We start from the raw sequence: 14,137 nt of genomic DNA, 5'->3' as shown, positions 1-14,137 counted from the left end.
ACCGAACTTCGCGCCAGGAGCGAAACAGTAGATTGGAGCTTGAGTCACCTTCCTATCTTCTCAAGAAGACACCTAACTAAGCAGTGAAGTAAAAAAACGATGGTTCCACAGCTAACTATTTTCATATCAAGCTGGGACGTCGATTCCTTATACAGAAGAGAGACGTAGAGATAGTGAAACGAGAATCTTCAGTTGACAAATCCTTCTTGTACCTTGTGCACATTTAAGGTAGTAGATTGTGTCAATGTGAGATGTCAACTGACTCATTAGTTCTAGTACTCATGTAGATTTTATATACTATATGATAGAATATTCAATGTTCCCCATCCTTGGCTTTTGGCTAACATAAGCAGTGACATTGTGGCGTTATGAGGAGCTGTTCTTGGTGGCCTTGGCATTTTCGACGACGAACGTGCTTAAGAGGACCAACGAAACGCCACGATCTTTCAGTTGTCGTGTCGCTAGCAGATTACACCATCATCAGGACTTCCAAAATTATACTTATGTAACGAAAGGTTGTCTTGGTACATATGTCAATGTAAGATGGTGTTTTTTAGTCTACTTGTAGGTATTTGGTAGGTATCTTCCGTTAAAAAGGTTGAGGGGCCATGATCCGTATCTATAGGAACATATAATCAATCTTTAGGGACGATTCCGTCCGAGACGACCCTCAACTTTATTTCAATCAATATATTTGCTTAGAATACGGCATTGGCCAATAACATTGCCTTGAAGAGCGCACTGGACCCAACCTTCGGGTAGCAACCTGCGTAACACGCATCCGGTAGTTTGGCAATAAAGTACAGCGACGGTTACCCGCGCAAAGCCCTTACTCAATTAGCTACTTTCCCACTTTCCTACTTCCCAACAACTCGGTTCCCATTTCCCAACCTCTGTAGTGCATAGAAGTGGCGCTGTAGTTGTCGTTGATTCGGCTATATATGACCGGGGTTCGGCTACCTCGCTTGCGGGATTCCAGACCACGGCGAGCATTTCAATGATGTTCTGCCTTTCTTAGGAGCACCTTGTCTCCGTATGAGACGGGATAGGCTGATTGTATCCTAGTTGAGGGTACTCTAGAGCGAACTAGAATGAGCAAACAAACCACCTATAGGGATCAGAGTATGACCGAAACGTTGGATGCAATTCTTCTCTCACACGCAGTGTTCCGGTTTTCCGCGTATCGGTATCTTACATGGCTATGGAGTCTAACAGTGGTGATACGTGGTGACCGCATATTTATCTCCGATTCATTCGAATTTCTGCGTGTTTTGGTCGCTAGCAGCAGATATCAGTATGTTGCCGATTTACCCGCGGTAAGCAACGCTATTCTCGAGGTCGCTAGCCGCAAGTCCTGTGCTGGGGAATTTCTGCGGAACGCGCCGGATACGAGGGCCCGAGCTTCGGAGCATTGCTTCAGAGATGGAGATGTCATCCCAATTCGTCGAGAATCTCTGGCTCGAAACTTCGTGTCAACGAGGATTACGTACGTCACTGCAGGCGACTGGGCGAGAACGAGGGAGATTTGAACTAAAGCAACTGCCATTACGCGTAATTGCTATTGGAAATCCCATTGGGAAACTCTTGAACGCGGTCTGGAGAAGAAGCTTCGGATGAGTTATGTCGTGATTATATATGCCGTGGTCAAAATACACAGGGAGCGGACACCCGCGGGGCAACAAGCTTATTCAGGTCCGGACTATCGGTGTCGAGCCGTACACTTCACTCGTGGAACCTCAGTCCGACGCCCGAATGGCTGGTATACGCCCGCTTAGACATGAGGGGTCTCGATCCCGTGGATTTGAACCCCCAGCTCAGTTACACAGGCGGTCAACCAAGTACGTTTCAGAACGACCCACGATCCCTAACCTTGGGACGAGATCTTCGTCGTAGACGTGCCTAGATCAACTGATCTGTCTGTGGGGAAGACGTCACGGATTGTCTTGCATGAGGTTTGTGATGTTGGCGACACAATCCTCCTCGTGTGACATGAGATCTGGAGACTGCCTTAGATAGGTAGCTGCTCGACGTCCCTGTAGTCTAAGTCGACCCGGGTTTGATCAAACATCCCAGATATTGTAACGAGAACGTGGTAAAGTTTGGGTGCAGGATGTACTTGTTTGCTGACTGAGCGTGGTATAGCGGTAGTGATGAGATCTCGCGTAGGATAGGGACGACTAGAATACATATGTGAGATCTGGGTGAAATTTCCGGTTTCCTGCAATTTGAATACTGTAGCATTGGCACATTAGATTGACGTACGCTGTGATAGCTATCCTAACATACATATGAATTCTTTGATAGAAGGCCATGAAATTGTTTAGTGGATTATATCCAATATTTTTGCAACCCATGCTGTACCTAGGTATGTGAAGCATCGGACATGCAACGACCCGTAGTGCAGATGCAGAATGAAGGCATTGATATGTCATTCATCAAGCCATCTCCATGCCTTTCCGTTTTCTTCTTCTTCTTTTTCTTTTTCGTTAATTGGTAACTTGTTATTGGCAACCTATAAGTTGGAAGTTGATGATTAACCACATTAAAGTGTTACCTCGGCTTTTGACACATGGCGGAGGACTTAATTCAGATCTGGGGAAACAGGCCAATGTGAGACTCGGAGGTTGCATGGAAGAGATTCGATAAGAGCTAGTTGCGCGATAAATACCTAGGTGTCGTGGGTGTTTCCACTGATTCAATTGCTGAAGACCACTTCATTGTTTGAACCAGGTCACTGGTTAAGGACTGGCATTATATCCAAGACCTGTTTCCACAGTCATTTTTATCCACGTTATAAGACTCGGAGGCAAAGTCGTATCGTCTAGGTAACTGGAGATCGAAGTCTTATGAGAGTCATCGGAATATTAAGAAGCGCTGGATGAAGAGCATTGCGTTTTACCGCGATCCTATTTCTATATTCGAGTAGCGTGTACTATGTAATATATGCATTGAGAAGACTACTATGTAGTGCGTTGTTAGATATTCGGACTCAAACTTGGAAATCTCAATGACATCCCTGCAGCGGCTGCTGTCGCATATAGCCAAGCCTGGAGATAAAGAAGGTAGAGATACCTTCCACATTGGACATGGGGCGGCGCTTTACTGATTTTGGATCGCATTTCCAAGAGAAACCCTACAGTCGTTGAAATACCTATCCAAGGAATTCATGTGTAAGGCCTTTTTAGGAACACATACCTTCTAATTAAGGCAGGGAAGGACATCATCCCTCGGCCGTTGACGCCAACCACAGGGCTCATAAACAAGATTACCTCAAAATTCCTATATGAGACTAGGTAAATGGGATATAGGTATGCTTCCTTCACTTTAACATGTCATCGCCCATAAAAATATCGGAACAAATTGGCATAATGTCATCAACTTCAATTGAAATTTTCTATAAAAAAGAAGCACTTCCGCATTAAGCTCTTATACGAAGTACGGACATGTAGATCAAATGGAAAAATAGGGGCTCAATACGGGGGTCTTTCTAATAATAACACAAAGAAATAAGATGGACGTGGGGAAAAGGGGGGGAAGATCTCCACGGATTGATCTAAACTGTCGCTTAAAGATGTCGAAACGGTAAAACTGGCCCGTTTTGCATCTAACCGATTCGCCATACCCATTGGTCTCTGCTTCTTTTAAAAGATCCTTTTTAAAGATCCTCAGATCGATGATCTTCTCACGGTGGATCTACTTACATGCATAGCTTGGTGATAATATGATTGAATGATGAATGTAAAACAGCGTAAGGACACATTGGATGTAGATGGAAAGAAAGAAACGATATTGCTTTTTACATGGCATTTATCATTATGAATACTTGCAATACTTACAATAATATATGCAGGTGGTTATGTAAGTAGCTAGTTATGTCTTTAAACGTCATACAAGGATTGCCTTGCTTTAATTCTATCCTGTATCAATCCCGGCTTACATGTCGGCTTATTGCATAGCTAAAAATTCCGGCTTGTACGGAAACTTGATTACATATGTGTACAGCTACAATATAGGAGCGTTCGTACCTATGCATAGTGGAAGTGGGCGGGTAACTAACTGAAAGCTCGAAGCCACGCACCATTTGTTTCGGGGCTTTTTTTTCTTGATGGCTCACCTATGGTCGTCATCCAGCACGTCAATCCATCTTTTCCTTATGATATGAAGCTATGGGCGCATTGTTCCCTCACGCAGTTCCGTCTACACAAGGAATCATTAATCGTTGACTTAAACAAGTAAAGAGTAGGGTTGATCGCTAGTGTGGATTGGTTCTCAATGCTGGGGGATTTTCCCTTTTCGACATCTCGAAATGAATGATCTCCGGTGGTCCCGTCACTCCTTACAGTACAAGAGGACGAACCACGGTACCTGCAGAAAGCAAGACACCCCTAAAACATGGGCTTTCAACTATCTGACTACGCATCTCTTGATGTCGATCTATCAAGATATGTCTTCTTGCGTTGTTAACCGCCGATCAATGCTAAAACACAAACTTTAGGCCTTGAAAAGGAGGACATCTTAATAATACCTAGGTGCCTGTTTAGGTATATGTGTTTCACGGTTGCTAAGCCTGAACCGCTTAGACGCATCGTTGGTGCATTCGTATGTACATGTGGTTGCCGAACCGGCGCTTACCCGTTCCAAGGCTTTCTTTCTGGAAGCAGTTTGAAGCTGTGCATAGTGCAGGCTTGGGAGCATCGGCACTCGAAGCACTCAAGTCCTTAAGACTCCGAAAAGTGATGTCTTAGTAATTTTCGTGAGTAGACGAGAAAAGAAAGATGACACTCGCTGCGCGAGTATAGGTGCATATGTACATAAGTAAGATGTAACCCCTTGGTCGTATACATATATGTAGGCTAGCAAGGTATGACGGAGGTCATCCCGTCGTTTGAATTCGCATATGTAAATTTCAGAGCCTCCACGTACGACGGTCACGTCATTTCCCTGAGTTGAGGCTATGATACACATAGATACATAGTATTGTATGTGTGGTCACCGAGGCTCGGCTCTTTTTGCAAGACGGTGATTGCTTGCTTGCTTGCTTGCTTGCTCGCTGTGTTCAACATCAAAGTCTTCTCGAAGTTCGCTAACAAAAAATCCACTTGACCTTCCAACCTCCCCACACGCAGACATCGCTCTCGCATTAGAATTAGGAATTCTTGGATGGACAAAGCAATCGAACCATGGATGCAGAAAACGGTGTGCGGCGAATTCTTCCAGGGCTCCATCGATTTATGTACAGTACTCCGTATGGCCGCCGCGTCATGCTGTAAAGCATCCCCCTCGATCCCTTGTCGTGGCTCTTGTCTAGCGCGACATGGACGATGAGGGCAGACCAATAGACGGCCATTGTCTCATCAACAATCCCGGCCAATTGGCACACGGGGCTTGGATGGAAGGGGTTTAGTAGCATATCTAGGAGGAAGCCCTGTAATAAGAGATAGCGCGGTCGCGAGACTTGGATATTTACCTACTAGAAAAAACACGTATCCGCTGCAGCAAACAAAAACAACGACGGGAACAGAACATTCGACGCTTGCTAGCGCCCCCTTTTCTCCGATGAAAGCACTGAAATCCAGTAGGTAGGGTTACTGAATAGGGGACATCGTTGTATTGAACAGGCGGTGTTAGAACGGTTAGGACGACCTGTAATATTGTCATGCAGTCAAGTCACCTACATCAGCCCATATCTACATATATGATGGACCGTGATACGGGTAGGAATTCATGCGAGTGATGCAATTCGTCGATATGGAATTTTGTCTCTCCTCTTTTTCTTATTCCGCATCGTCGTAAGGCGGGCAGTTCGTTTATCTGTGTCATTGTATAGTAGCATGTGTCCAACCATTCAAGGACGGGAGTGATTGAAGAGGCGAGATGGGTTTTACAGTCGTCGGTTAACGGATAGTTGGTTTTGTTGTTTTTCAAGGTTCTAATACCTGCTTAGCACTAAACGTCTAACGCTGAAGTACCTATCCACCATCACGGATTAAATACTTAGATACGCGGGTACATTCGACGTTCAAGTTCGTTCATCTTCCAAAAAGAAGCAGGATGTACTCACTTAGGTACATACGCTGTAGTTACTCTGGTTGACTGTGGGTCATTTCCCTCGTACAAGCTACCTTCATCCGGCTAGCACCTGCAGCAACCAGACGGTCATTACACGGGGGGTCTAACTTTGGCCATGCTCCACCTTCCACCTGGGCAGTCCCTTCAAGCATGCACCCAGGTACCGTAGTACCCTAGGATACAGCATGTACATCCCATACCGTTCCTGTAGAATTGGATACAACGCTACAACAACGCTACGACACACGCTAATCTGCTAGGTAACTGGCACTAACTGGCACTGCCTTGCCTGGAAGATTGGAATATGGAATTTCAAACCTCAACTTCCAAACTTCTTTCCTTCTCCATCCCAATGCACTTCTGAATAACATCAACCCTCTTTCCCCCCCTTACACCTCTCTCCTTCTTCCCTGCCCCCCTTAGTCATATTCTCTATTTACTTGACTACCCAGTACATAGCGTTATTCAGAAATTGCACTCTGTTTTGTTGTTGTGATTCTCTCGCGGTTTCCCCCCCTTTAGTCCAAGGTCCCTGAACGTTTTTTTTTCTCTTTCCCGTCATCCCTTTTCAAATCCAATCCCATTCTCATCCCATTTCGTCTCTTCCGAGTCATCTCCCATTTGATTTTTGTTTCAGGCTTTACTTAACCATCGGATTAAGTGGCCTTCGCATCTATTAAAAAACAACAAACTTCACAAAAAACAAGATTATTCTCTTTCTTCTTGGCCGACAACAACACGGATAGGGTCACTACGATAGCCTCTCCCATGTTCTCCCGTTAGAGTTTCGTCTCTTCCCTCTCCGTGTCAATCGTGGCACCGAAAATCCATCGAACCCGATCCGGCCGTTCTCCGAGACCAGCTGTCGTGAGATACTCGGCACACTCAGGTCGACGTGGTTGTCTGCGGTAATAGTAGACTTCCCTCTGGAGATCATCACTCGTTTTCTCCCTGGTCGCAGGCGCCCTTCTCACTTTCCATCAACGTTACCATCTTTAATCTCCAATTCGGATCATTGTCATCACTTGACCGACATTTCTACCTCGCTGAGTGTACTAATTATTGGGTGTCGGTAATCTGAAGGTGTGTGTTTCTTTTTTGCTTTACGTGTGGTGTCTATTTGGGTGCGAATCCCCATCTTAGGTATCGTGGTTTCGTCACTAGGTTGATGGAATTATCATCTACATACCTACCTGATCGGTCGCTAACCACAGCTGTTAAGGACATCCGCCCTGCCCCGTTCGCGGAACCCCTCTTCTTTCGTTCAAAGCTTCTTCTATAGCCAATAGATTAAACAAGCGAATCGAATTTCTTCGTTCGTAAGCCCGCTCATCCGACCATTCGGGCTCTAAATCTTTGAATATGGCTGCGTTGGTCCAAACATATCCTCAGCAAAGTGGAACAGTAACATTGCTTCAGACCAGACCCAGCTCAGCTTCGGGAAGGATGCCAGGACCATCAGGAACTCAGCCTAACCCGGCTTACATGGGCAACGCGCAAAGGAACAATTATCACGGCCTATCTGGTAGTGTTGGTGGAGGGCCGACTGTATATCGTGGCAACACCTCCGCACCCGTCCAGCCATACGCCTTCACGGCTACGCCAAATCTAGCTAACGGCGGACAATGGCAGCAATACGGAGCCTACCGTTCGTCGACAAGTGTCCCGAATATGCAGATGGCAGATCCAAACACTTCGGCGCGTTCCCGTCCTGCGAATTCTAGCATACCGGGTAACAATAATAGTCATCCGTCAATACCCAATGGGATGTCTCAAGATGACTCTCGGGTTGCCTCTACATCTGGACCTCGGCCTCAGCTTGCACCGTTGAATATTTCATCTAACCAACCAACATTTGCACAGGTTGCTGCTGCGAAAGTAACCCCGGAACGATACAGGCGACCATCTGCGAGATACGCAGATTCTTCGCCTAGCGTTATGCAGACCCAGCAAGCGCAACAGCAGCAGCAACAACAGCAACAGGGCTCAGCGATGCCATCAGGTTCCGGCATGGCCACCGTTGTTCATCTTTACAATCCTAGAGCCGTGCCCGACCAGAAAGCAAGAACGTCTAGGAATCCAGTAGTCCCGACGGGTAGGCCGCATAGTGCGTACGGGGCTATGGCTGGCGTGACGGCGGATGACATGCAGCTATACCGGCATCCTACTGAGGAAGAAGCTAAAAGATTTCGACGGCGTAGCATACACTCCATCAATTCTTCCGATTATCCCAATCCCCCGACCCCGCAGGAGTTCAAGAAAGCGGAGGAATCATTCCGCCAAGAAGCGTTAGCCGCGTCGAGGAAGCATGGTAGTTCAGATAAGAGCCAGAAAGTTGCTCCTCGACCAGTTTCTAACCTCACCGCCAATGGGCCAGTCGAAAAGAATACTATGCATCGCATTAATGGTAGTTCGGAGAGTCTCGTTTCAAGCGGGAGCAGTAATTCTAGGCCGTCTTCGGTAAGCAGTCACCCCTGGATGAGTCGAGAAAAAGTCTCCGATGGATTGCCCAATCAGGTGACGGCGAGACAGTATTGCCTCACTAAGATACTAACTGAACCTGCTGTCACAGTCTGCCAATCGAAACAACAGTGCATCTGCCCCCACGGCCAGCCCCGCCTCCACCTCCACCTCTGCAGACAAGAAGACCAGCCACGATCAATCAAAGCAGGTGAATATTCCGCCTCGCGGTTCATCAACTGATGTCAGCAAACGAACTATTAATCCATCTCCCTTGTCGAAGCCGGTAACCATGGGTCCCGGATCTTCGTCCGATGACTCGGGAGCCCCCGCTAATGCATCGGAGCCGCCCCCAGCCAAGTCGTCGGCGCTGTCTTCCAGTTCGATGGCCGACAGTCCCGCGGCTAAGCAGCTCGCCGCGATTAATGAGAAGGGAGGCAAGTCTAAGACCAAGACCTCGCGGCTGCGGCGAGCTTTCTCCTTTGGGAGCGCCGCTGAACTTAGGAAAGCTACCGGCCAAGATATCACACCTTCTGATGCGGCCAAGATATCGCAAAATGAACCCTCAAGATTGCACAAGGAACCTAGGCCGGAGGACCTTTATGAGGAGGAGCAAGCACGGATCGCGCAGAAACAAGAAGAGAGCGGAATTGGAAGCAGTATTTATTCTGGCACTAAGCTATTCTCCGGATCGACTGATAATCTTTCGATTTCTTCCACGGCATCATCTGCATCAATCATGCTCCGTAAGATGGGACGTGGGATGAAGAAAGGTGGTAGATCGTTAGTTGGATTGTTCCGGCCTAAATCAATCATCGGTTCACCCGCCGAAGACTTGAACTTACCCGAGGTTTCTCAGGCTGAAGTGTCCATGGTAACAGTGGAAGCTGAGCGCGAGAGAGTTAATGTCAACGTTGACCCTCATTCACAGCAAGCTGGTGGTACTGGATTCCCCCATCTGGAGAACAATTCGGTGGACGCGACAACAGACATTCTATCATCCGACCGTCTTGGAAGTTCAGGCACAGATAATTCCGGTGCGAGAAAAAGCATTGTGGGTGGTGAGAGGGAGAGGGCTGAGGTGCTCGCAACGATCCGGAAGGGTATTCTGAAAAGTAAGCCAAATATTGAAATCTGATTACAGCTACTCAGTTCTAACAGTATTTTAGCCCGTAGCAACTCTCCGAGCCCGGTAAACCGCGGACCCGAGACCAAAGGTCCTACTTTCGATCTCCCGACAATCCCTAATGTTTCCAATTCCCCCAGTTCCAGTGCACCTAGCACCCCGAATGACGAAGTACAGGGTCATAGACGCAGCGGGTCTGTTGCTATCGGCAGTGAAGACTATTTCGTGTCAGCACTCCGCCTTCGTCAAGACACTAGGAGTGCACCAACGACACCCCAAGGTAGCAGCAGCAAGCGAAATGCTACGTTCAGCCCACGAATTGTCTTCTACGACACATGGCCGAGTGGCGAGTATGACCGTCGTGGCGACATCGCAACATGCAATCGCCTCACGCCAATGCTTGCTCAACAGATCAAGGAGGAATTGAACAGCTTCAAAATGGTGAGCGCGGATAGAAGCAATCCATAATTTCATTTAGCATGTTTTACTAACTTTGGGTCACAGGAAATGGAAGTTCACGAAACGTCCAAGATTTATACGCACTTTTTCTAATGATGACAAGCGCCACACCATGAAATATCAGCAAAAATGATTCGATTCTCGATTAAAGGCTTATAGGCCCGCAATCATGTATTTGACACTGTTAAAGTCGACGGCGTTTGCACAGGGTCAGCATAGTATGGTGTCACGGCGTTTTCGAATTTACATTATCTTGTTATTTTCCGAGCACAAAAACAAACCTGTTGTTATAATATCGAACCGAGCAGCGCTAGCAACAGCGAGGACCCGATGATTACTAAGAACACCGAACTTGTCAGAGCATCTTTGCGAGAGGCAACCTTTAGAGATCCGTTTCTATTCCGTTCTGGAACAAGTTATTACTTGTACTCTTCTTCAGAGTCAGGTACTTGGTGTGTCATGTATGATAGCGCACAGTCCGGCTTATCCTGGAGGGGGAGTCTGAACTAGGTGCAGGTATGTTGACCTAGTTCACCCGGCCCGTTTCTCGGAATGGAGAGAGGAGTACATCGCCCTGAGGCTAGCACGTGGGAATAAAAGACCGAACCGGCCGAGAGTGTGATTTCGATCCTGTTGGTGGAGTATTGAAAAATAAAACGGCATCTTCATATCACCCCTTGTCTACTACTCACGTATCTATCACATTAAGTTCTACCTCGCCCTCGAAGATGCAACTGAGCGAGGTCAACATTTTGGAACCTAGCATAGATGTATGTATCTACAGGGTGTTGCATCATTCTAATTCTAGACAAGGGATATGAAGGGAGTTAGCATTTGAAATTCGAGCGAGAGAGGAATAATACATTGTCTTTTCGTTCACGACCTCGAGACCATGATGACGTTTGCTCTAGGAGAATGGAAGTAATGTACTATTAGTGAGAGATTTGAGCACACCACGCATTTCAGCCGGGTTAAAGAGTGAATATCGACATCAATTTTCGAGTCATTAATTGTATGGATGTGTTGGCCTTGTATCCTATTTCCTAGTGTTCCCTAAGATTCCCTCAGTACAGAGGCGAATCGGTGAAGAGATATTAAATGATCGGAAGAATTCGTCCGCACGACCTTGTTTCTACGTAGTATCGTGACGCTTGTTCTCTCCAGGGTCCCCCCTTAGCGAGGGTCCGGACTAACCGTAAATGGATTAGACGGTTCGCCAAGTCGCAACGGTCCAGCGCCATTGTTCACTTGTACAAGTACTCGGACGATTAATACGAGATGTTAGCCGCCGCATAGCGGATTTTGGTAAATTCAATGCTCGGGTGCTTCAATGTTGCTTTATCAAATGACATAGCTAGCTTCTTTATTAACGCTATTGGCGGCTTGTCCAATCTCCGGGTCGTTCCTTGGTCATGTGATACCCTTAGGCTTCACCACTTTTACTACAATGAAGTACACATGATAGCTTTTACAAACGATATTTCCCACGTAGATAGACTCCCTCCGTTGGACCACTCAAATGCTAAAAATCCCGTAGAACGATATTCAATCAACTCCACGTTCACCCATATTCTCATTAGGTAATATCAGATGCCATTTCCGCACACCAAACCCCACTAGTCAATTTATCAGATATATACATGATAGATGTAGTTTGACATGTTAATGAAGTATTGGCCAAGTAAAACACGATGGATTACCGCAATAACTGGTTACTTTAATCACATTTTCTTATCCTACGGCCCGGTAACTAAATCATTAAAAAGGGGTACATAGTATAGTTTACCTAGATAATTTTAGCGCGGAAATATCGGGTTTAATCTGATAAGAAATATTCGACAACACTTATCGATAAGACACGATATCGTGAATTTTAGTAGACAACTATAGTGTCATGAGAACTTTCTTGTAAGGTAGACATTTCAACGGCAATAATTGAGATCGCGAAATCGTCATCCTGGAGGTTGCAAGAAGACTAGGTCCCCGCTGGACATTTCCCGGCTGCGGCTGGAAATTACTAGCTAGAAACTACGTCACAATGGCTTCTATTCCGACAAATGGAGAGACGCCCGCGGCCAAGCCGAAATTGCATGGGCGGGCTTTTTATGAAAGCATTGGCAGTCCCAAGTTCGTGCTTGCGCCGATGGTCGACCAGTCCGAGTTTGTATGTCTTCTTTATAGCTAATTTGAGTTGTTTGGAAACATCGAGTACTAACTCTCTTTCAATATTAGGCTTGGCGCATGCTCACAAGATCATTCCTCACACCGACTGAGAACTCGAAAGTGTTAGCTTACACGCCCATGTTTCACGCACGATTATTCGAAGAGACGCCCAAGTATAGAGAGTCGCATTTCGAGGCTACCCGACCTTCCACACCCACAGACCCCGAACAACCTCCACAACCAGTACCATTCCTCGACGGCAACCCGGCATTCGATCGCCCTTTATTCGTACAGTTCTGCGCCAATGACCCAGAGCATCTGCTTGGCGCAGCTACGCAAGTTGCGCCTTATTGCGATGCCGTCGACTTAAACTTAGGCTGTCCGCAGGGCATTGCGCGCAAAGGCCACTACGGCGCATTCCTGCAAGAGAACCAAGAACTCATCTACAAGTTAATCAACACTCTTCACGAGAAACTTCCTGTGCCTGTCACAGCCAAGATTCGGATATTAGAGACCAAGGAGGCCACCCTGGCTTACGCTAAGAATGTGCTGGCAGCCGGCGCAAGTATCATTACGGTGCACGGACGGAGGCGGGAACAGAAAGGGCATTTGATGGGAGTTGCGGATTGGCAATACCTGCGCTACTTGAGGGAAAACCTACCTAAGGAGACGGTTATTTTCGCCAATGGGAACGTACTCCAGCACGACGATTTAGAGCGATGTCTCGAGGCGACCGGGGCCGACGCCGTAATGAGCGCGGAGGGCAACCTGAGCGACCCCGCCATTTTCGCGCAAGTGCCAGCGCCAGGGCAAGAAGGGCGAGAGTACTGGCGAGGCAAAGACGGCAAGGGCGGTTACCGCGTCGACGCCGTATTCAGGCGTTACATGGACATCATACATAAACACGTCCTGCAACACGAGCTCCCGACGCGAAGGCCCTTATTCGTCATCGGAGACGACGAGACGTGGATCGCGGAGGGGAAGGCGCGAGACGCGGAACAGGACGAGGAGGGCCCCGCGCGCAAGAAGCGGAGGAAGGATGGCGGAGGAGGGGGCAAGGGGTGCACGTCGCCGAACCTTATCGCGATCCGGCCCCATTTGTTCCACCTCCTGCGGCACTTCATATCGGCGCACACGGATATACGGGACGCGCTCGCTAGGTGCCGCGCCGGCGACGTCCCCGCCATCGAGGACGTCTTGGACATGGTGGAGCGGAGGGTAGCCGAGGGCCTCGTCGAGTACGAGAGGATGGGGGGCAAGAGCGTCGAAGAAGAAGAAGCGGCGCCGGAGTCGAAGGAGGTGGGACAAGAAAAGGGGTCCGCGGAGGAGGGCAAAAGTGGAGACGAGGAGGAGGAGGAGGACCAGGAGAGCTCGGTGGCGACGGTCAGAAAGTGCAAGAGACCGTGGTGGGTCGCGCAGCCGATTGTAAGGCCGCTGCCGAAGGAGGCCCTGGCGAATGGGAGTATTAGTCTGAGTAAGAAGGAGAAGAAGAAGCAGGAACTATTAGCGGCGAAAGCCGCGGATGAGGCTCCGGCGGAAGAGGCTACATTGAAGAAGGTGAATAGGGGTGTTGAAGAGGAGTTGCCGAGATCGGATGGCGTGGAGGGTGTTAGAGAGCCGGATTTGGATGGGAAGAGACCGGCTGATGAGCTGGTCTGTGGATAGAGGGCAGAAGGCGGGATACTGATGAGATACCATGGATTTATCAGGCAATGTTAATGGACTTTATGGGCATTAACAGACCATCTGCGCTGTATTGTCTTCTGAATATAAATGGTTATCGTAAGTATTAGCGCTCATGAAGCCTCATCTAATTGTTTCACTGATATCTCAAAATTTCAAGTCCTTTCATGTTCTCTC

The 14,137-nt window shown here is 47.7% G+C and overlaps 2 protein-coding genes across 2 annotated transcripts; both read left to right on the top strand.

Moving 5' to 3' along the window:
- Nucleotides 1-7,515: 7,515 nt before the first annotated feature.
- On the top strand, nucleotides 7,516-10,207 carry F4807DRAFT_456670 (uncharacterized protein; the record flags this gene model as incomplete). Its single annotated transcript, XM_048000915.1, has 4 exons — nucleotides 7,516-8,529; nucleotides 8,642-9,644; nucleotides 9,699-10,096; nucleotides 10,160-10,207. The coding sequence occupies 4 exons, from the start codon at nucleotides 7,516-7,518 to the stop codon at nucleotides 10,205-10,207; spliced, it is 2,463 nt and encodes an 820-aa protein (XP_047857848.1).
- A 1,743-nt stretch (nucleotides 10,208-11,950) lies between these two features.
- F4807DRAFT_410592 (FMN-linked oxidoreductase) lies at nucleotides 11,951-14,137 on the top strand. Its single transcript, XM_047996627.1, has 2 exons — nucleotides 11,951-12,278; nucleotides 12,347-14,137. Exons 1-2 carry the CDS (start codon nucleotides 12,153-12,155, stop codon nucleotides 13,940-13,942), a joined length of 1,722 nt encoding a protein of 573 aa, XP_047857847.1. The 5' UTR covers nucleotides 11,951-12,152; the 3' UTR covers nucleotides 13,943-14,137.

The sequence above is a fragment of the Annulohypoxylon truncatum genome (assembly GCF_022578515.1).
Source record: "Annulohypoxylon truncatum strain CBS 140777 unplaced genomic scaffold F4807scaffold_4, whole genome shotgun sequence".
Taxonomy (NCBI): domain Eukaryota; kingdom Fungi; phylum Ascomycota; class Sordariomycetes; order Xylariales; family Hypoxylaceae; genus Annulohypoxylon; species Annulohypoxylon truncatum.
Note: the sequence above shows the minus strand (reverse complement) of the source record. Positions and strands in the feature narration are given on the sequence as shown.

Coding starts and splice junctions, on each gene's coding strand:
- F4807DRAFT_410592 (XM_047996627.1), top strand. CDS start 12,153: ATGGCTTCTATTCCGACAAATGGAGAGACGCCCGCGGCCAAGCCGAAA. Junction 12,279..12,346: donor TGGTCGACCAGTCCGAGTTT/GTATGTCTTCTT, acceptor TTTCAATATTAG/GCTTGGCGCATGCTCACAAG.